We start from the raw sequence: 24222 nt of genomic DNA on the forward strand, positions 1-24222 counted from the left end.
CAAACAAAAATTACCTCGCTTAAGCTAGCTAGCTGTGGTTTCTTGATTGTTCTCACACCAAGTACAAGCTCACTCCTTCCAGCGAAGATATTTAGTGTTTTCGTAGAAATAATCAATTGCAAAGTAACTCACTGAAGTTTTACGGTTTGTAATTTTCGAAATCTTTAATGTTCCTAGCCAAATTCTGTAGTTTTCCGATATAGACATTAATCACAATTATAGTTGTCTAGGCTTGTAGCGTACTGACTGAAGCTGTCCAATAACATTCTCCTCTGTCTCTCGGTTAGCCGCTTTTTATAATAATCACGTGAGTTTATATAAATTTCGACAAAATTCTCGCGCGCTTTCGTCAAACAAGTATTGTTGATTTTTACATTCAAGAACGTTTTAACACTCCTACGAAAAGTGGGGCCTAATAGGCCCCAGAGCAACTTGAAAGGTTATTAATATTAGGCTAATAATTTTATATTTAAATGAAATTGCCATTTAAACCCATTAATGAATGGACGATAGGTGCGAAATGTTTTATCGATTATGGTAAACAGTAGGTTAATGCTGTATTGATGACTTTGTGAATTTTGATACTCACTGATAAATTTTTGTGCGTATGAGAAAACTGATTGATATTTTGGATGTATAAGGGTGCGTAATATTTTGAGCTTGAATGTTCATATGTTCAGTTACTGTGTTTGTTTGTGGTTTCCTTCTGTTGTGGCTGTGTTTGTTTGTATGTGAGATGTATTTCCTTGATGCACATGCTGTTGCTTATGTGTATGGGAGTTTAAGCTGTATTGTTGGTATGCGTAATAATGGTATTTTGCTATACTGACTGCTGTGTAGTACATATTTGTTATTATGTATGTTGTAGATAAGTGTTTTGATTTCCGTATTTTGTTCATTAGTTCTGTTCTGTTGCTTACAGTTGCAACACTATGGACTTTTCACGTTATTTTGGTCACGTTGAATTGTGGTGTTGACCACCACATCATACGAGAGACTTTCTAGTTGCCACTACAAGACGTCATACTGGACAATTAAAATACTGTGTAATGAGAAGGCAGGTATTATTAGTTCTTCAACTACACTAGAGAACAACTCCGTTAGATATTATACTCTGTGTATCTTGCGTTTTATTCATCTGTATTTTGACCATGTTCGTGTGTTTCTGTGTTGTGCTGGAGACTTTGAGTTCAACTGTCATGTGAGAGCTATTACACTGTGTAAATTATTTTTGTATTTGTGCAATGTTTAGGCTGTAACGGTTTGTTTCCAGGCGGGTGTACTGTTATGTGTTAAGACTGAAAGATATCTTTAAGCCTTTGTTTGAGGACACTGTTTAAATCATTCGATCCGGTCCCTTTGACTAGGACTACGTCCTTAGCTAAATGTTTGTTTCCAGAAGTTTTAACATTTGGCTTGCAGAGTTTTATTTCCACTGCCAAATGTGTCTCTCTTTACGAACCAGGAATGTCTCGAATAATTACAGAATGTTTGGGTAGCTATGAGTGTTTTTGTGTTATTGTTTTCTTGTCGCTGTGCGTTAGTGTTTTGTATATGTTTTACTTGCTAATGGCTCTTTTTGTTTCTTTGTCGTGAGAAATGTAAAACCATTAGAGTCTTAAGTGTGTTTCTACTCTTTGTAGTGATTGTATGTTTCACTATCCAGAGTGGTTTTTCTTTATTTTTTATATTCATATAATCTTTCTCAACTACTTGTACTAATACACTTAGTTGTAGGCTTATTGGTAGGATAGTGTCTTTCTTTAGGGCTTTTTTTTTTTTTTTTTTTTAGGGCCATCTTGACTAGACTTACGTATACTTTTCGTGAGAAAAAGAGGCCGTCCTCACAAACCCAGCTTCGATATTACGTCGACTCGTTTCACTTAGCCTGATTTTTTTGTTGCATTTTAGTCCATGTCTTTTCGACTTCGTTATTTTTAAGATCTTTATCTAAAATCTATGGTGTCATTCTACACCGCCTTTGGCGGATCAAAAGTCTGCTACAGCCCCCACCACCACCACGGACCAAGAGTCTGGTACTCTTTCCCCCGCCACGGATCAGGAGTCCGGAACTGTTCCCCCACCACGGATCAGGAGTCCGGAACTGTTCCCCCACCACGGATCAGGAACCCGCTACTGTTCTTCCGTCATGCGATTACCGGTACACCAAATCGTTGCCGAACGAACCAAGGTTCATGATCTTCTTTACCTGTTCTTGTGGACAATAAAGTGTAGGTTCGTCTCCACCATCTAAAATCTAGAATGGGAATGGACATAATTACAGCTACATAAGTTACGTGTTCCCCTATTCTGAGATTTTCTCATTGAAACTTAGCTATGTTCGTAGTCTCAGCAATTATGTAAATTTTCCAACCTCAAGTACATTGGTTTTGAGGAAAGATTTTAAACATATTTATTCCATTACCGACGAATTTAATTTGAGGCATTTTTTAAAGATTATTTGAAATGAAACAATTCGCCACAATTCTTAGATACGTTGTTTAGAACTAAAGGCGTTTCGATTTTTGTAGAAAGCCTATAAAAATGAGGCATCTATACTAGTTTGTAGCTTCTAATATAATTGTTTTTGTTACATATTATAATTTATTTCGGACGAATATCCGATTTATATGTTACATATGTTAATATATGACTATTTCAAATAACCGGAAATTTGAATTTAAAAGTTAATATATATTAAAGTTCTGGCATTTGCCAACAAGATTGATACAATTTTCTCTCTTTAACACAATTACATTTTAATATACAAACAAAAAAATAATATAATTTAAAATAATCGCTATTACTAATAATTATTACAAATGTTGGTTTATGTACAAAAGTTAAACACAGTTATAGCTTCCGAGGCCTATAGTACACTGACTGTAACTGACTAATAATATTATTATTATTCTGTCTCTCTGCTAGCTGCTTTTATACGACTCACGCAAGTTTCTCAAAGTTTCAACAATGTTCGAAACGAGCTAGCGATTTCGTGGAACAAATAATGTTGATTCTTACTCTCACAATCTTCTAATTTAGAGAAGAGGCGGAACTTGCTCAATACACAATATACTTTACGTGCAAAAAAGAAAACTATACTGAAACAAGTGTAGGTGTTTAGCTTATAACGGTAAATCCGTTACAATTACTTTAATGTTAACCTAGTTTGGTTCGGTTTGTTTTAAATTTCGCTAGCCGTCCCTAATTTAGAAGTGTAAGGCAACTTGCCATCACCACCAACCGCCAACTCTTGGACTACTCTTTTACCAACGAATAGGCGAGCATGTTTGGTGTGACGGGGATTCGAACCAGCGACCCTCATATTAGTAGTCGAGCGCCCTAACGACCTGGTCATGCCGGGTCGTCATATAACTTCTTTGTTAGCGATAAGTATGTCTTTCGACAGGTGTTAATGATCTAGTTATGCGTTCTTGTTATGTTCTTGTTGTGACGCCATCATCTGAAATCACATCTGAGGATTTATGCCTGAAAGGAGGTATATCAGCTAGTTTCATGGGAACACTGTAACACTACAGCAACAAATAATGTGGTTTCATAATAAATTCCAAAAAAAATGGTATTTTAAATATAAATGTAGTGGTGTAACAATTACATTAGTAGCTATGCTGTGAATCAACTACTCCATCGTAACTCATGCTCTTTGTAACGTATACGGCGTAGTTTTATAAATAGAAACACTACATTAGGGACTAAATGGTTCAAACAAAGTCAATTTCTGCTCTAACTGCTGATCACGCAAGCAAGAATGAACAACCAGAAAGAGAGTAGGTGGCACGAATTACGCCATCAGTACAAAACAGTGAGGGTGTAACCGTGACTCGTTCATTTCTCTTCAAAATTGGTTACAACAGCCAAAATCTATTCAGTAGAGGACTAGAATAAAATCTTAGCGTGAAATAATAAACAAGAATAACGGGAACAACTGATCAAATATTGTCTACTGTTCACATTGGCAGTGGTCACATGTAGAACTCTTAACAGAAAATGAGCTTCAAGTGAACAACCTTCCAAGAAAAGTCCACTACAAATAGAATTTTGTCGTGTAAATCTTCGAGAATGATTGATTTATCACAGATATAAGATTCATAGAATCTAGTTTGTTTGTGTGTGTATGGTTAAGCTATGGTGTAAACAATCGTGCGAATGAAAACAGCCTTTGTCAATTAGGAAACCACAAATAATAGTAGTCGTTTTTTTTTTTTATTTTTTTAATATACTACATAATATTATTGCCACAACGATGATTTCTCGCGCATGTATGCCATACCAAACTTTCATTGGAAGATTGCCAGTTTATTACATCTCTATGACAACTGTGACGGCCGCGCTTGAATTCCCACCTTACGCACACTTTGTATAAGTCAACCAGACGGGTTTCGACTTAGTCTCCAAAATTCCTGAAACTAATGCTAAGTAACTTAAAACGTTTCTAATATCATATCATTATAAACAACGTACAAACACATGTATGTAGCTTTTTCCTGAATGTTTATTATTAGCACATTTAAAAAGGAAGAAAACAGTTAAAATGGGATAGAAAAATATGTCAATTAAAATCAACGTTTTATCCATGTTATTATAGTTTCATCATTCGTTAACATGACAAAACGTTGTTTTAAAATGATATATATATTCCTCTATTCCATTTTAACTGTTTTCTGAATTTTTAAAATTTAGTAGAGTCTGAGATACCTCCAAAATCTATATCATTAACACTTATTATTAAGAGAAAAACAAATGCTTGTCATTTCAGTCGCGTGGGCGTTATAACGTTACGATCGATCTCACTGTTCGTTGGTAAAGAGTAGCCCAAGAGTTGGCGGTGGGTGGTGATGACCAGCTGCCTACCCTCTAGTCTTACGCTGCTAAAACGTCCCGGCATGGCCAGGTGGGTTAAGGCGTTCGACTCGTAATCCAAGGATCGTGGGTTCGAATCCCCGTCGCACCAAATATGCTCGCTCTTTCAGCCATTTGGGCGTAATAATGTAACAGTCAATCCCATTATTCGTTGGTAAAAATGTAGCCCAAGAGTTGGCCTGTGGGCGGTGACGACTGGATGCCTTATCTATAGTTTTACACTGTTAAATTAGGGACGGCTTGCGCAGACATCCCTCGCGTAGCTTTGCGCGAAAGTAAAAAACAAATAAAATAAGTACTGTATGTTGTATGTCCATATAACTACTTCGCAGGGTGTAGATGGATGTTCACCAAATTTCGTTTGAAGGTTCATTGGTTCTCTGGAGAAATACATAAAGATTTTCAGTTTTGCATTTTGTGGGTGTTTTTGCGGTTTTTACCACTATCATATCTTCTGTAGATGTACCTTCATCAAATTTGGCGTGAAGGTTTGTTGGACTCATTCGAGAATGCATGCAAACTGGCGGTTTCACATTTCGCGGCTTACTGTTTTTGTGGGCGTTTTTTTGTAATTACATATAAAGGTGTGTGTGTGTGTGTATGTTTTCTTATAGTAAAGCTAAATCGGGCTATCTGCTGTATCCACCGAGATACATATAATAGAAGCAGCTTTTCTTATTTTAAGACAACCTTTAATTAATAAGGAATTCAGACAACTTCCGTCAGAGAAACAGTATTCCAGCTAGTAATAAAATAATAATTAATGTGAAAAATTAGGTGCTACATAGCGTTTAGTACTGAAGGTTTACTGTAACAAAAGGTTGAGTGAGAACTGCTAACTTCAACACAGTATTGATTGTCCAACGCTAACTGTAAAACGTTTAGTGCGGAACTGCAACAGAAAACCTAATAGTTGTGACAAAAGTAGTATTTAACGCAGTGCGCTATCTGTGGCAGTGTTTAATAAGGAAAGTTAGTAACTACAACACAATGTTTAGCGAAGGATACGAATTTTAACAAGTGCGTAGACTAAAAATAGCGCATTCTTCATTACACTCTATAGAATGAATTTTGCTAAATGACGTTCTGTGTACGTTTTTCTTTTCAGAATTTGATATTCTTTGCAACAAACCTTCACTCTACAGATAATAGTAATATAAAAAAAAAATGTATTTCAGCCAACGTTTCGATCTTTTGGTTTCATCAGGACTAATAATAAGTATTTCTGCGTTATTAAAACAATTTGTCCTGTAAAACGTCATTGCGAGAACGTAATATCCTATAAATGATTACTAAAGCTAGATGTACTGTAAAATTGAAGATTACAAGAATACGCTAATTTTTGAATGGATGTGAAAAGAAACTAATGAACAGAATTAAAACAGGGTGAATGTATCATTTTTCAACGGTTATTAAACGAAACAGCATTCTATAGAATGAAAGAAATAATACAACTTCAAGCGATATATTCATATGAGAAGTAACTTTGCTGCGAAGTTTGTAACACAATGTACTCTAGCCTGGGGCTTGGCAATGATCCAGCTAGACGTAAGCCAAGCGCTGTAATCGCAGTTAGATGGACACATTACTATCGATCGGTCGGTTAAAAGTCGCCTATGTTCCGGATCAAACCTTTCACACCCACTCACTAGATAGTTTGTCGACGTTTTTCCCAGTTTGAAAAATTTATAGCATATACACGTTTCGTGTGTTCGTATAGATTCTTCTCTGTGTTAGTGAATACAGATATAACAGTAACTGTCGGCTTTGGGAAATGTGTGTAGGAATTGTTAGTGACTGTGTTTACAAAAATAATATAAATTTGATTGCTTCTATGTGTTGAAGTTTAAAGACATTTTGTGTGTGATGATAAGGACTTTATTCATGTGTTGTGGTTTTACGTAGGTAATAATATAAATAATTATGTTTTTATGTGCAGAAGAATAGATAATTGTTTGTCTCATGGTGGGTGAGTAAGGATTTTGTTCTTGCAAGTTACAAATGTGTGTTCTTGTCTTTTTCTTTCAGCAAAGTCACATCTGCTATGTTCACTGAGGTGAATCGAACCCCTGATTTTAGCGTTGTAAATCCGTAGACTTACCGCTCTCCCAGCTAGGGACAAATTACAGATGACTGATGTTTCAATGTATGTGACTGTAAATGATTAATGTTATTTTATGCGCAGAGGACTAAGGACTTGAACACATAGACCTTAGTTTGCGCGTGTGCGTTAAAAGACCGAAGAATTGTGTATTTTCCTCTGGGTGTGATAACACTTAGTGTTTGTATGTAGAGATTATTCAAATAAAGTTTATGTGCTACTAACGGACCGATTATCTTTCTGTTGTGACTGAAAAGCCCGGTTTCGTGTATAGATTACTGAGAACTGCGTATGCTTGAAATCATTATGCAAATATATACAGAAACCTCTGTATACAGATGACTGAAGACCCTGTGTGTGCATACATGTTTACAAATGACACTGTGCACGATGTGTATGTGCACAAATGACTGTGAACCTGTGCATGTTTTCAGGAAACGTTGCTCCTTGCGCACACATTTTATGAGTGTGGTGAGATTTTTTTCTGCATTCTTTGGTAACCAAAGTGTACTAAAAAAAACATTAGAGCTTGGTCAGTCTGCGTGTGACATAAGGCTTTACAAGTGTATGATCTAAAGAAACACGTATGTGTGTACGTGGATATCTCAAGGCGTTGTGGATGTATGCTCTCATGAGCTACGTTGGTGTGTAGACATATGTGTAAAAGCTTTATGGGCGTATGCTTTGGTAAAATACGTCGGTATGGATGAGAACTTTGATGAACTGCGTTGATGTGATTGAGTGCTCTGATGAACTTCGTTGGTGTGTGTAAAGATGTCTGAAAGCTTTTGGGTGTGTGCTCATATCACTCACGTTCTCTCCGTGTATACTGAAGGTCGAAGAATGTGTGTGTGGAAATGGCAGAGGGTTTTATGGAACTTTCTTTTGGCACTTGTGAATACGTAACTGAAAGATATAAGAATACCAATGATTGTTCTAATCTATTCTAATGGTTATTGTACGTAATCAGAAAGTGAAATTCTTTACAACATATTAATCATTGTTAAGCTTATCAAATTCCTGATAAAACAAACCAAAATTCTCGGCATGAATTTAGGTTTTAAAACTTTCAGGTTCCGAGAGGGTTCTTTAGATCTAAATGATAACCCGGGATGTTCAAGAACTTTGGTTTCTCTTCACTTAACACGAGAAAAATTATAGTATTATTAAAGATACAATGGACTAGGATCTGGGATTAAAAGTGTCTGAGTTTTCTCATTTTAATGTCATAAAGCTGTTTTGTCTAGTAAAGATTTATCATCAGAAAACTGATAATAGTCCTTTTATGTATAATTTTAATTTATGTTACTTAAATCATATCTAATTTTTCTAGACATATTGAGACTCGAGAAATGCTGACAGTAATACATAATACAGTACTCACTGTTTGATAGGATTATCAAAGTGTCATCAGGTATCTGTTGAACATACAGGGAAACTACTAGTAGTTTTGTAGTAGTAGTATTGAAGTACTGTTATGAATTATACCTTCTGTTTAATGGAGAAACTACCAGTTATGCATTGTACTCAGCGTCGAATGGACATACTGTCATGTCTGCTGGACATATCAAAAGGTTGTAGCTCCTAATCCATGAACACACCGAATAATTTTATAATAATTGATTTCTGTCGTGTTCGCTTAACATATCGCAAGGCCATTATTGCATGTCTCCTATAGAAAGTGTCTTTTGGACATACCAAATATTTGTACTATAATTGGCGTTTTCTCAACAGACAAAGAGACTCCAAGACGTATACTACAGCTTCTGTCTGATGAACAGAGAAAAGGGCTTTTGTATTTTTACTATATTTAACGTCTCCTGGACAGAACGAATGACTTCTAGAAGTATACCATAGCTTATGTTTGCAGGACGTACAAAGTGACACTTGGAATTGTAATATAGCTGGTATCTCTTGGACACAACAAGAGTATTATAATGAAGTTCATATCTGACTGATATGTAGGGAGACTGTTGGAGGTGTACTGAGGATCATATCTGACTGATAAATAGGGAGACTGTTAGAGGTGTACTGAGGATCATATCTGACTGATAAATAGGGAGACTGTTGGAGATGTACTGAAGACCTTATCTGACTGATAAATAGGTAAACTGTTGGAGATGTACTGAAGATCATATCTGACTGATAAATAGGAGACTGTTAGAGGTGTACTGAAGATCATATCTGACTGATAAATAGGGAGACTGTTGGAGATGTACTGAAGACCTCACTGATAAATAGGGAAACTGTTGGAGATGTACTGAAGATCATATCTGACTGATAAATAGGGAGACTGTTGGAGATGTACTGAAGACCTTATCTGACTGATAAATAGGGAAACTGTTGGAGATGTACTGAAGATCATATATGACTGATAAATAGGGAGACTGTTGGAGATGTACTGAAGATCATATCTGACTGATAAATATAGACTGTTGGAGGTGTAGTTAAGATCGTATCTGACTGATAAATATGGAGACTGTTGGATTTTAATTGAATCATTTAGGTAATAATACTCCCAGAAATGTGTCCAAGTAAACGATTCCGGTAGGCGACGGGGTAAAAATTTAATGGAAATGAAATATTTACTGATGGTATAATATCATCTGTTGTCATTTTTGGTTTTATTTAAAGCTGAACACATGCAGAACATTCCAAGGAAACAAACTTCAAAGGGAGAACTTCCGGTAGGAGACAAAGTTGAACTTCAGGAAATGCAAGGCCCGCTAATTGTGGAAAATGGCAGCATACAGACTTACGGTACAACCAACGTGGCCTTCGAGTCCGACGTCAGTCCACTGTCGACGGGACCAGTCACCATGGATATGGTTTCTATGGTTGAAAAAGAAGAATTCAAACCAGAGGAGCCAGAACAAAGAGAATCATGGGATAGCAAGATCCAGTTTATTCTTGCAACCGTTGGTTATGCTGTTGGTCTTGGTAATGTGTGGAGGTTTCCTTACCTAGCTCAAAAGAATGGTGGAGGCAAGTTCGGTCTAACAAGAGACATATTGAACTTAGAAATAAGTTGATATTATCCCAGTTTTACTTTCTATTTAATATATCGTTATCTCATTTTTCTACTGTACTGTTTTATCCCACATTTATTCTCTTTTATTGTATTGTTAACACAATGTTACATCTTTTTAATTTACTATTTCCGTTTTGCCAGTTGTTCACTCAAATGCCTAAGTTAAATTCTAAGTTTTCTATGTAAAGTATACCATATAAGTTCAGTAACTTTACTCGTTTTCCATTATTAAATAGTTTGTTCAATTTTCAAAACACAATAATGAAAGTATTTCTTTACAGGATAATGAAAGCTAACTTGTTGTATTTTACTATGTCTGGACGAATTTGTCTCTAGCGAAATGCACCATATTTGTTTTATTGTAACTAATTGTTTCTATGAGTGTTATATATTTAAGTTTTTGATGTTACTTTGTTTTCAGATGCGTTCCTCTTCAGTCTGTTTTCTAATGCTTAAGTTGTTTAATATCACCCTGGTTTCTGGATGAAGTCATTGTGTCTTCTAGTTTATTACTTGTTAAGTATTATCTTTTACAGGATATTTTCTCATTCCTTTGTTTCCTGGGGCCTACTAGTTAGCGTATCGGGCTGCAGTGCTGAGGTTCCGGTACGTGATGCCACTGAATACGCTTCGCACTTAAACTATGGATACGTTTAAAATGTGGCATTTAATCCTATTATTCGGTTCAGAGAGTGGTGCAAGACCCTTATAATAGCGTTCTTGTTAACTGGTTTTCTTCCATCTGGTCAACAGTTCAAAATAAGTTCGAATATTCCCGCACCCTGAAGGTCCCTGACTTGACAGTTTATCCGACTTACACATAAAATGCTTTTCAGACCAAAAAATAAAATCCATTTCCATTTGTTTTATAATGTGTACACCCTTTAACCTTATTTTCGTAATGTATTTTTTCCGTTATTTTCTAATACTTAAATAATTTAATCTAATTTCATTTTCAGGGGCGTTTCTCATCCCTTATTTTATCATGCTGGCTGTTGAAGGTATCCCACTGTTTTTTCTCGAACTGGCTGTTGGTCAAAGGCTCCGTAAGGGAGCCATCGGTGCTTGGAACCAGGTATCTTCGTATATGGGAGGAATTGGGATAACAAGTGCTGTTGTGTCGTTTAACGTTGCTCTCTACTACAACACTATCATCGGCTGGTGTCTCTTCTATTTGGGTCATAGCTTTCAATCACCACTTCCTTGGTCAGAATGTCCTAAACATGCCTTGTCAAACAGCTCTTCAATGCTGGTTCCAGAGTGTGAGGTTAAAAAACTTTACTGTCTTTCCGTATATATAGGTGTATCTTAATCTATTTAATTAGATTAGTCTTTATCTGACTTTTACTTTATCTATCTGTCTCTTTGTCTTAATTATCTATAACTTATATCCAATATATTGAATGCGTCATGTTAAAACAATTTTGAATATGTAAATCAGTAAGTTACATCATAACCACAGCCGAGGTAAACTTGGTGTGGAGCGGAATGTATCAGAACTACATTTTGACATTGTTTCTGATGCAAATTATTCCTATTCTCAGACTATAAAGATGTGTTCTGATCGAGTATTTAGAATTTTCATAAAGGAGATTTTTCTTATACTTAGTGGCATTCGAAAACAAAGCCTTAGGAATCAATTTGTGACACAAAATCGTTCAGAAAGAGGTCTGAAACAAGTTGTACCCCGTAGTAAGCAAATTGCGACGTTTTTTAACAGATGACAGCCCACGAACAAAATGAAGAAGGTTTCCAGTCTGGAAACGAGATAAGCAGGGTATGGATTCTCAAAGTTAAGATTTCTAGTCATACCTTTTGTTCAGTCGTCTCATACTTCTGGCAGATGGTAAATGATATGGATGTTCATAATGTTCTGTATACAAAGACATACAAGCCATGAATTACTCTGCTATTTAGCAGTTCAAATTGGCGCTGGAAAACCTTCGTCCTCATAGATTAGATGAATTTTCGAAAGCTTAGAAGGATAATTTGTGTGTTTTTTGTACGTGTAACACGTACGTTCGTGAGACAGGACATGACCGGACTTGGCGGCTTGAATCGTAAAGATGCTCCAAATTTGTGTTAATGTACAGTACTCAACCTTTCTATGTGTATGTGCGTAGGTTCGTATATAAATATAGTTCTGTTTGGTTAATCTTACATACAATCCTTTCAGGGTATTGAACTATTTGAACTTTTTTTTAATTTCACATATTTTTGTGTTTGTAAAGATAGTTATGTGAGTACGTTTGTCTTTTGGCTATGTCTATAATACCTGTTGGTTTATTTAACGTAAAAATGTGTATAGTTATATATACTTATATGAATATATATGTACGATTTTTATACTACTTGAGATTTATAAAAACTTTAATATGTGAGAACAAATATAATTCTTTGTTTGGATGTCCATCCGTCTACTTGCTAGCTTATTACAGAATAATTTGTGACTGGCAACTCATATAACAATGTTTAAATGATAAGGTACCAAAACTAGTGAATTCTAAGACTATTTATCACTATAGATGTCCTAAATGTAATTCAAGCTGTATATTCTACAAGAACCAAGAATAAACTGACACACTGATTAAATGTTGATAAAATACAAAACAGTCTGTTAACTTTCAGAAAAGTAGTCCCACTCAATATTTCTGGTATCGAGAGACTTTGGACATTTCGGAGAGCCTAGAAACAGTTGGGAGTTTCAATTGGAGAATCGCTCTGTGTCTTCTGGTAGCCTGGATTTTGTGTTATCTCTGTATGATCAAGGGCATAGCATCCTCTGGAAAGGTAAAGTAATATAACCAAAGATATAGCTTCGAAAAATAAGATGTTTCAACAAAATGAAAATCTAAATTTATTTTAATGGGACAATATTTACTGAGACAATGACTTATCCAATTGAAATATTTTTAACACAAAGGAATGGTGAGGGTACGTATGATTAAGATCATTTTCCCTAAAAAATCAGCTTTTTTAATCAAAATAATATCTTGAATCAAATATATTATCAAGAAGATTCTGGATATATGAAGTGTATAGCGGAAAGAATAGCAGCCTCTGAGAATATTAAATATACAATGAAAGAGACAAATTTAATTGATAAAATGGAAAAGATAATATCTTGTAGAAGGTAAAATGTACAGTCATGGAATTTTATATATATATATATATATATAAAAGTAACGTGTTTGATCAATGAGATAACTAATCATAGATGGTATCTGTAGCCAAAGGAAGAACTTTCTGTAGAAAACTCACAATATCTTTATAATAATTAAGACAACTAAATATATACAGTAACACCGACAACCACGAAAAGTCACGTGTGTATCGTCAATGACGTGGCTATGTAAGGTAACATATACAACCAAAGGAAGAGATTTCTGTAGAAAAATCAGTCACCTGTGTGTCGTTACTGAAATACCTAAGTATATAAAATTATACCTACGACAAAGGGAAAACATTCTGTAGAAAAGCCACGTGTGTGAAGAATGGATATTTTTTTCTAAAAAAGTAAGGCAAGTAGGGAAAATAAATCTTCTATAGAAATGACAACACAAGGAATCAATTTTTATGGAAAATACAGGTCTTTATTCAAGAGAATATTTTATTGTAAGTATTAAATATTCAACAACAGATCAATAGGATATTTTTAACAAGGTAATTTTTTAACCAGAGTATGAGCTTCCTTTAGAAAAATAAAATGTATTAACCGGCTATTATTTCCAAAGGTAAGAGTAAAATATCTGGTCATCCCTTAAGCAGTGTTCAATTTCAGGTTCAGGAAAAGAATTTCAAACGCTTTTAATGTTATTTAATTAATAACGTATGTTACATTATTATTAATTACTTTCTGCCAATGATTCACAAGCTTCTGAATGCCACTTCTATAAAATTCTTGAGGTTTAGAGGAAAATAATGTAGAGATGGTAGTTTTGATATCTTCATGTGTTCCAACACATGTGTTCATCAAGATAATTTTGCAAACTTTGGAATAGATGATAATCAGATGAAGCAAGGTCTGAAGAAGAAGGAGGATGTGGAAGTTTTTCTCTCAGTCTAGCTCTCCAATCTTTGCAGATATGATCCTTGCAGTATGGGGCTATGCATTATCCTGGTGTAGCACAACACCTTTACGATTGATCAAAGCAGGCCTATTTTCTTTCAGTGCAAGATTCAAACGCTCTAACTGTTGACAATATAAGTCTGATGTAATCGTTACATTGAGTGGCAGTAACTAAATGTGGACAACAGCAACAATATCCCACCAAACGCTTAACAAGACTTTCCTAGGGTGGAGGTCCATTTTGGACTGTGCTTTAGCCAGTTTACCTGCACTGAGCCATTGTCTGCGGCACTTACATTTTTTATAAAATATCCATTTTTCATTTCCAGTCACTAACCTGTTCAAAAAAGGTGAGTTACGTTCACGAGAGTGCAGAGGAGTACAAATGCCTACTCTTGTTCTGAGGTTGGCTTCTATCAAATCATTGGGGACCCATTTCCCAAGTTTTGACACCTTTCTAAGCTGTTGCAGATGAGAGGGAACTGTTGAATGGGTTGAATTAAGCTTCTGTGTAGTTCTTCAACTGTTACAGCACAACCTTCATCAAGTGCAGCCAGCAGCAAGTCATTATTAAACTCAACAGGACGACCTGAATGTGGCGCATCACTTAAGCTGTAGTCACCTGATTTGAACTTCTAAAACCACCTTTGACATTTGATTTTACTGAGATACTCCCCACCATAAATACCTTGAATGTATCATGTAGTTTCTGTTGCACTATTGCCTTTTCTCAACTCATAAAACATTACACTATGTAACAGAATTTTTACTTTTTCTTGTTCCAAGGCAGAAAGTAATTTTTCCCAATTGCTTATGCGTAAAGTAAATGAAAAAGACCTACTTTTCTCTTCAAACTTTGCTTTTATGATCTGGGTAATGAAATTTTCAAATTTACCCATTTTCCAGAACGTTCCAGGTAGATTCAGTGATGAGTAGATGAGAGAGAATTTTCTCGAACTCACAAGAAATTTCTAGAATGTTGTAGAACCTACGAGAATTTTCAAGAACCTTTTAGAATTTTCTAGAACTTTCCATAGTAATATACATACAGGGGCTCACCATTCACCACTTCAGTTTAGTTCTAGCTGCCTAAGTGAACACATAGACCGCCAACTCTTGGGCTACTCTTTTACCAACGAATAGTGGGATTGACTGACACGTTATAACACCCCGCGACTGAAAGAGCGAGCGTCTTTGTTGTGACAGGGATTCGAACCCGTGACCCTCAGATTACAAGTCAAGTGCTTAAACCACGTGGCGTAATTCTTAATGGATTGCATGAAATTTTGTTCATGAAATAATGGCCCAGTAGAGAACATGCATGTAAAATATGTTATAGTAAGATTACTACACTTCGAGTTACAGAAAATGGAAAACTTCTAAATTATCACTCCTATAAACAACACAGTGTGTTCTGCAGGTTATTTTGACTGCGCGACACACTACAGTGTGTCTTGATAATCAGTTAAATCATATGACAGTAGAATGACTTGAATTCGTCGAGAAGGAAAAATGGTAGTTTCCATTTGGCTAGAATTTTAGTAGGTGTAAGCTGACAAGTCCAAGATAAGTTCAAGTATTTTTTTTAGGATGGATTTCATTATCGTCGTTAAACGTTAACAGTATCACATGAAGTTTTAAGTCGAATGCCTAAACAACCTGGGCATGCCGGGCCCAAGACAGTTTTGTTTTTCAAATTGGATGATTGGACTCTGGAACGGGTTGCCATCTGGTGTAAGAGGAAGTAAATTTAAGAGAAAGCTTTAACTATATGAATGATAAAGGCGACTAAAATTTTTGAATTATTTATTTAATAACACTATGTAACAAAATTTTTAATTTTTCTTGTTCCTGGGCAGAAAATGTTATTTTCCTGTTGCTTCTGCCTAAAGTAAATGGAAAAGATCTATTTTTCTCTTCAAACTTTGCTTTTGTGACCTGGGAGCGTATAATGAAAATATGATGAGAGACTGTTTGGGGGCTGATACGATAAAGTGATTTACATTACAGTTACAAATCTTGAAAAACTACTCACTTCTAAACATTTTTGTATAACGTTAGTATAAGTACATGTAAATCTTGATTCATGCTAATTTAGACCTTATGTAAATGAAAATGTGCAAATTTGCCTGTTTTCACACAGAAAATAGGTTAATTTCTAAATTTCATTATCCTGGTCACAAAAGCAAAGTTGGAAGGGAATAATGGCCATTTTCTGTACGTTTACAACATAAGCAATTAAGAAATAACACATACTATCTAGGAACAAAATTTGTGTTACATAGTATTATATGCCTAAAGGTGCTCCTGAATCACATCCATCTTCATAAGGATTTATTTGATGAATGATCTGAAAACGTGGAGTTGGGTTAGCTTATTTTATTTGTCTGAACATTTTTATACACGTCTCACAACATATTTTAGTCATTAAAGCCTTCTACAAAGACAGAAATGATGATGCATTTTCTGTATTAAATTGTCGGACATTACTTATGGGATGATATGATAATTTTTTTGTAAAAATATGTATTTGTAAGATAATTCCTTTCACAACAAAGTTCTTAGCAAAGGTTTATTTCTTTACATGAAAATCCGTCTGCAAGTAATCAACTTATTGCTTTCTGGATCTTAAAAGCGAAGTTTACGTATCTTGTATGTTTTTAAGTGACCAGTAAGTCGAAGAATGTATTATCCTGAAAGACTGATACCACTTCGATATTCATACATTATTATTATTTTCAGCGTTCATTTTCCTTAGGGAACAAAAACTTGCAGGACCAGCATGGTCAGGTTGTTAAGACACTCGATTCGTAATCCGAGGGTCACGGGTTCGAATCCCCATCACACGAAACATGCTCGCCCTTTCAGCCGTGGGGGCATTAAAAAGTGACGCTCAAACCCACTATTATTTGGTAAAAGAGTAGCCCAAGAGTTGGTGGTGATGACTAGCTGCCTACCTTCTAGTTTTACATTGCTAAATTAGGTTCAGCTAGCGCAGATAGCCCTAGTGTAGCTTTGCGCGAAATTCGAAATAAACAAACAACAAAAACTTGTAACATATAAGTCACGTATAATTATTATGAGTTTTGTATGTTTTTGTTATGCTTTAAAAACTAAATAATGCTAACACTTAGTGTACAATGTGCTAAGATGCTCCTTTCGTGAATAGTGGGAGTAGTTAGTGTACAAAACCGAAAGATGGTTGTTAAAGCTTAAAAATTAATCATCTAGTCATTGTTAATGTCTAAAAAGCTAGGATTTTTTTGTTTTTGTTTTCTAATCCTAATGTACAAAATAGTGGAATTAGCTATGCAATCACGTAAGCAGTATACATGCAGAAGCTATGAAACGAGTCATAGATTTAAAACTATGACTAGAAACTAGATGATTTAAAATATTGTCACAGAAAACACAAAAGTTGTATAACACGCTATTATTTTGTAAATTTGCACCTTGCTTTATGCGGTCCAATAAAATTCGTTTTAATGTTATCATACAGCTTACCAATGTATAATTCTCGAAAATATTGTTTATACCCTTTATATCATGTCTTTTTGACCTTCTCAGAGCTAGTCTCACCAAACATGGTCATCCTTTCAGGTATGGGGACTTTGTAAAGCAATGGTTAATCCCACTATTTTTTAGTGGGAGTTGGTAGTGGGTAGTTTTGGCTAACTACCCTTCCTCTAGTCTTTCACTGTTAAATTAGGGACAACTAACGTTGATAGCCCTCGTGTAACTTTGCTTGAAATTCAAAATAAAACAAACCTTCTCAGAGAGGAACTTTGTAAACCTTAGTATTATTCGGTGTACTTTTTCAGAGATAATGCTGCTATCACACCTTTTAATTGGTTGAATAACGTGTCTGTACTCTGATGCAGTTCATTTTCATAGGATGACATTTTAACAGTATTTCCCTTTCATACCCTTTTACCTCACCGTTAACATACTTATATTCAAAAAGTATGCATGTGCGTATTATACGTTGGTCTGAAGCCGCTTACGATGAATCCTGGTAATTTCTATTATGTCAGTATTTCACTTAAATTCAAAAGAGCCAGAAAAGTTTAGTTAGGTCGTTTCAGAATTGTTCTGTCTTCTTGAGGGGACAAATTTCTATATAATGTTTCAGCTGATTTTTTTTTTTCAATTCCTACAATGAAACAGCATCTTTAAAGTTTGGCTTCGGCTGAAAAAAGTGTTAAAGGTAGTTTTGAGGATATTGGTTAATCTTAAAAATCTAATCCTGTAACATATTTGAATCATTTTGAAAAAAGATGCTGAAACATTTTATTTATTTTTAAGTGTAAAGTACGCATATTTTCATTGTATTTTGTGCATCATTTGCATTTTCCTTGTTCTCTGTGTATCGTCTACACATTATCTTTGCTTTTTATGTATCAATTACAAATCATTTTTGCTTGTTGCACATCACTTTCAGATTGTTCGTTTTGTGTATTTCGTTTACAAAATTTCCATGCATATTTGTAACGTTTACATATTAACTTTGTTTCGTGTGTTTCATTTGCAGATTTTCCTTGTTTTCTATGTATCGTTTACAAATCATTATAATTTTTTGAGTATCATTTTAAGATTGCGCTTGTTCTGTGTGTTTCATTTGCAGATTTTCTTTGTTCTCTGTGTATCATTCCTGGGTTTTCTTTTTCTTCCTGAGTATCGCTACTAGTTATGTGTCTTTTCCATGTAGTATAGAATGTGTCTGTTTTTCCAGAATCAAGAATATTTTTGAGGAATTTTGTGTGATACGTTATATGTGTATTAGTTATTCCTTTTTTTGTGTGTTTTCCATATATATATCATATACAGATTTATAGTGTTTTTTTTTCAGTATAGGACAAGTGCACATATGTTTGAATCATTCGTGGATTTGCTGTTATCATAATACACATACCTTCCATATTTTCAATCCATATATTAGCCATATTTTCTCAAGGATTTTCCGATATATAAATGTAAAATCAAAAATGCGTGATCCTTTTTTTTCACGTAAGAAAGAAATTTCTTTATATACGAAATAACATGAACGACTTTCTTTACCGGATGGTATTTTTATTATTCATAAAATACGCTGAACACATTTAAAACCTTCAATATTAAAATATTTAGAATTTTAACTCTATTCTTTGTTCTAATTTGTTTTTAAACCACAATATTTATTCAACTCTATTGTATTGTTAATTATTGGTCGTTACATTTATTAATTGAAGCCTTATTCTACAACTTAATATATTTATAAATTTAAGCCATATTTCTATTTACAAATTGTTATATTTATCAACTTAAAATTTTAATTTGTTCGTAGATCAGCATATTTATTCATTTAAGCCTACTGCTTATTAAATTAACCATGTTTCACTGACAGATAATTACATTTATTAATTTTAATTGTAATGTTACATAAGCACAATCGTATTTATGAATATCGTTCACACTGCTGTTTCCACAGCCATAACCTTAACCCGCATTGTTGATTAAACAACATTAAATCTAGTGATTAAGCCTGTGATTTAGTGATACTCTTTCGTTCTCTGTACCCACTTCCTGTTTTTTTCTACTGTGTTTGAACCTCGATGAATATCTGTTTAAAAGTTTTGGAAGACACCAAAATGGTTCTATTTATTAATGTTTGATTGTTTTGAATTTCACGCAAAGCTAAACGAGGGCTATCTGCGTTAGCCGTCCCTAATTTAGCAGCGTAAGACTAGAGGGAAGGCAACTCTTGGACTACTCTTTTACCAACGAATAATGAGATTGACCGTCACATTATAACGCCCCCACGGCTGAAAGGGCGAGCAGATTTGGTGTAACGGGGATTCGAACCGGTGACCCTCAGATTATGAGTCGAACGCCCTAACCACCTTGCTGTTCCGGGCCGCTGTTTATTAATAAAAATTAACTAATTGTCAGAAGTAGTTCCAATGTTTTCATATTACAAGACTAACTTTATAAAATATATGATTTCTTACATTGTTTAGGGATGTTTTCGTGGATAATTTACTTTACCTGGAGTCGTAAATTCTATTTCAGAAAATTTATTTAAACGAAAGTTTTATTTTCATAGCTAAAGGAAGTTTCCTGTATTACTACTAAAATAATATATATATATTTAATTTGTTGCTCTCTTATCAGGAAAATATTTACTGTTATTGTTTCATGTAATGTTACTCTTCTTGAACTGTAAAATGTATTACTTTAGAAAGATTAGGGAAATCTTTATTTTCATTTTTTCAGGTAGTTTACGTTACAGCTACCTTTCCTTACATCATTTTAGTCATTTTCTTCTTTCGTGGGATGACTTTAGAAGGAATGGAGGATGGTATTATACATCTTTTCACTCCAGACGTAAGTCAATGTTTTGAACTAAGCTTTGAACCTTAGGCTGCTTCACATTTACATTATTTTAAAATACTTAAACTAAAAGTCTCAAACAAGTAGTTGAAGTTGAGCCCAAAAGAGAAAAAATATCAATAAAACTTTAATTTGTGGAAAACTAACAATTTTATGTTTGAATTAATTGAGTAATCGTGCTCTATTTTTACACTGTCTCTTATTTATCTTATGTTATCCTTTTCCTACTTCTCTTTTCCACTTTTATGTTTTTTTGGCGTTTCAGTAACGATCCTAAAAATCCAGTACAGTGTCTTTCTTCTGTAAAACATTATTTATGAGTCCATTTACATATTCTGCGCACTTTTTGACCAAATTGTAATCTGCAGATTTAACCAGGATTATAAGACTAAATCTTAAATATATTTACTACTTAAAATACCCAAAACTTTGTTAATATAATTACAGAACATAATATCTCTTTAATATCATTTATAGTGGGGGAAGCTCGCCGATCCTGTTGTTTGGTTGGAAGCTGGGACGCAAATCTTCTTCTCGTTAGGCTTAGCTTTTGGAGGCCTAATAGCTTTCTCTTCGTATAACCCTGTTCATAACAATTGTTATCGAGATGCTATTATCGTGTCAACATGTAATGCTATAACTTCTTTGTTTGCAGGACTTGTTGTGTTTTCAGTTTTAGGTAAGGTATAATAAATAATTTCGATATAGCACATAACTGTCAATGTTTCCTATTGTAGATAAGATACCACTACGAGTCGGTTGTGTACACATTAGTGCAGTTAAACAGAACTACTAAATATTGTGAATGTGTTGTAGTAACAGCTCCGAATAATACGGACTAAACTAACACAAAATTGGTTCTTAGCTGTTAAATGTTCTAATAAATAGTAGGTATAATAAAACATATTTGTTGCTCTTTATATCTACTCTGATCAACAGTGGTTATAATAAAATAATATGCTATTATTATATTACAATATTTTTATAGTTTTCTATAGCTACTGTAATCGTAACTGGCTATAATAAAAAAAATTGTTTATTGTTTTTAAAATTACTTTGATCAATACTGGTTATAAATAAAATATTTTTATTATTTTTCTCTAGCTACTTCGATCAAAAACGGTTATAATAAAATATATTGTGATTGAAACTTGGTATAATAAAAGATATTTATTGTTCTCTCTAGTTACTTTGATCAGTACTAGTTGTAATATATTGCGATTAAAACTTGGTATAATAAAAGATGCTTATTGTTCTCTCCAGTTACTTTGATCAGTACTAGTTATAATATATTGTGATTAATGCCTGGTATAATAAAGGACGCTTATTGTTTTCTCTAGTTACTTTGATCAGTACTAGTTGTAATATATTGTAATTAAAACTTGATATAATAAAAGACACTTATTGTTCTCTCTAGTTACTTTGATCAGTACTAGTTGTAATATATTGTAATTAAAAGTTGGTATAATAAAAGACACTTATTGTTCTCTCTAGTTACTTTGGTCAATATTAGCTATAGTATAAAATGTTTATCTTGTGACTGAAGGTAGACGGAGGTTATGTTTTTACATCTGTATGTGTCTGTTAGCAGGATTTCTCAAAAACGACTGAATGAATTTAGACAGAAGTTGGTGCACATTTGGACTATTCGTTGGTAAAAGAGCAGCCCAAGAGTTGGCGGTGGGTAGTGATGGCTAGCTGCCTTCCCTCTAGTCTCACACTGCTAAATTAGGGACGGCTAGCGCAGATAGCCGTGGAGTAGCTTTGTGCGAAATTCAAACAAACAAACTAATTAACTGGCTGAGAATGACAGACGAATAACTAATTCGTGCACTAGTTACTCATCAACTAACATACTTGCTAAATAACTAAATCTCGCCTAATTCGCTTTTTTATAAGGCTCAATTTTTTTCTATAGCTTGAAAAAATTCAGGCCACACTCATGACATTTAGCTTCCTCTTGGATAAACATTAAACACCATACAAATTCTACAGTATTGTCTCGTACCTTGTTAGACAGTTACATTTGTTGTACTTAGTATCAGTTATTAATACTTTTATCCTTTCTCTTTTCTTCCCCTTTCTTCAGGCCCAACATGGCCAGATGGTTAAGGCACTCGACTCGTAATACGAGGGTCGCGTGTTCGAATCCAAATCACACCATACATGCTCGCCGTGAGGGCGTTATAATGTTACGGTCAATCCTACTATTCGTTGGTAAAAGAGTAAGTAGCCCAAGAGTTGGCGGTGGGTGGTGATGACTACCTGCATTCCCTCTAGCCTTTGAATTTCTCGCAAAGCTACTCGTGGGCGATCTGCACTAGCCGTCCCTAATTTAGCAGTGTCAGACTAGATGGTAGGCAGCTAGTTATCATCACTCACCGCCAAACCTTGGGCTACTCTTTTACATATTATTAGAAAACACATAATATAAAGCTGTATTGATGTGCAAACTATCACAATGTGTCTCACTGCAGCTAAGTCATTTTGAAAATTAATTTAGTTGGGGTGGAATCTAATCTAACACATGATCTGTTAACATTCCCAAAATTATCATTTTTATTCGCTAAAGCTCTGCGTTAAAGTAACTAAAATAGGTTGAACTTATTTGGTAAAGTTCATAGTAAAATAAAAATAAATATTATCTTTTGGTTTAGCATCTTTTGCTACAAATAACTAAACAAATCATGTGGTCTGCAAGAAATTAACTGTTTAGTAATTTTATGGGCTGTATCTCTGATGATGTAATTTGAGTTATTCGTTAGAGTTACAAGTTTTAATAATAATGTTTGGATCAAAAGATTCAATAAGATAAGCCGAGAAAACTTTGAAAATTCTAATATAATAATATACGAAGTAGAATTGCCTTAATTAATCTTAATAAATATGACTCAGTACGTATATAAAGGTCATTAAATGCAACTAGAGAGAAAAATTAGAGCATTGAAGTTTCGCTGTGAAAGTTTGAAAGCAACTCGTCAAAATTACAAAAAGAAAGGTAAAAATATTGTATGAATCCGAGAGTATTAGAGGGTATTAATACATTTGTGGAACTTGGATTATACTTTAGCTGAAAACATAAAAAAATAACTTAGCATTACAGCTGATGTGTTTTGAAAAACAACAACAAAATACAGAATAATTATATTTGAAACTATCAAAATATCTTCCAAGAGCAGAGTATTTATTTCCCTTCAGTCTGTCTAGATTTGTGGAAAAAGAGCGTAAATAATGGCGTTGTGGGCTTTGAAAACATAGTTTATTCCACACGAAACATAGCAATTTAAATACGGTATTAAGTCTAGTTCTGATTGGACTTCATTTGCACTAAAGTTTTTCTAGAAGTGATTTTACAGATGAGTATTTGTTGAGAATATAATGATGTAAAAATATCGTTTTCTGAGCACGTGTACCAAAAGTAACGAACTTCTCCACCATTTTCTGTACAGAAGCATTCTTTATTGTTACTATTTTTAACGTAAGAAGCTGGCGGTGTATCAAATTCTTCTTTTTTGTTTCTTTTCTTTTTAGGATTTTGCACAAAACTACACAAGGGCTATTTGCCCTAGCCGTCCCTAATTTTACAATGTAAAACTTGAGGGAAGGCATCACCACCCATTACCAACTTTTGGGCTGCTCTTTTACCAACAATTAATGGGATTGACCATGACATTATAATGCTCACATAGCTGAAAGGACGAACATGTTTAGTGTGAATCGTGTTCGAACCCACAGCTCTCAGATTACGAATCGAACACACTAACCATCTGG

General features: G+C 34.3%; 1 protein-coding gene across 1 annotated transcript in view; it reads left to right on the top strand.

The window, feature by feature from the left end:
• Positions 1-24222, top strand: part of LOC143233102 (sodium-dependent neutral amino acid transporter B(0)AT1-like) — a 50751-nt gene that overhangs the window by 8372 nt on the left and 18157 nt on the right. Inside the window, exons 2-6 of the mRNA XM_076469008.1 lie at positions 9617-9967; positions 10973-11280; positions 12642-12803; positions 20335-20445; positions 20929-21130. Of these exons, the coding sequence (XP_076325123.1) occupies positions 9625-9967; positions 10973-11280; positions 12642-12803; positions 20335-20445; positions 20929-21130 (1126 nt within the window). The 5' untranslated portion in view covers positions 9617-9624. The remainder of the gene's footprint in view (positions 1-9616; positions 9968-10972; positions 11281-12641; positions 12804-20334; positions 20446-20928; positions 21131-24222) is intronic.

This window comes from Tachypleus tridentatus, chromosome 12 (genome assembly GCF_004210375.1).
Source record: "Tachypleus tridentatus isolate NWPU-2018 chromosome 12, ASM421037v1, whole genome shotgun sequence".
NCBI classification, from domain to species: Eukaryota; Metazoa; Arthropoda; class Merostomata; order Xiphosura; family Limulidae; genus Tachypleus; species Tachypleus tridentatus.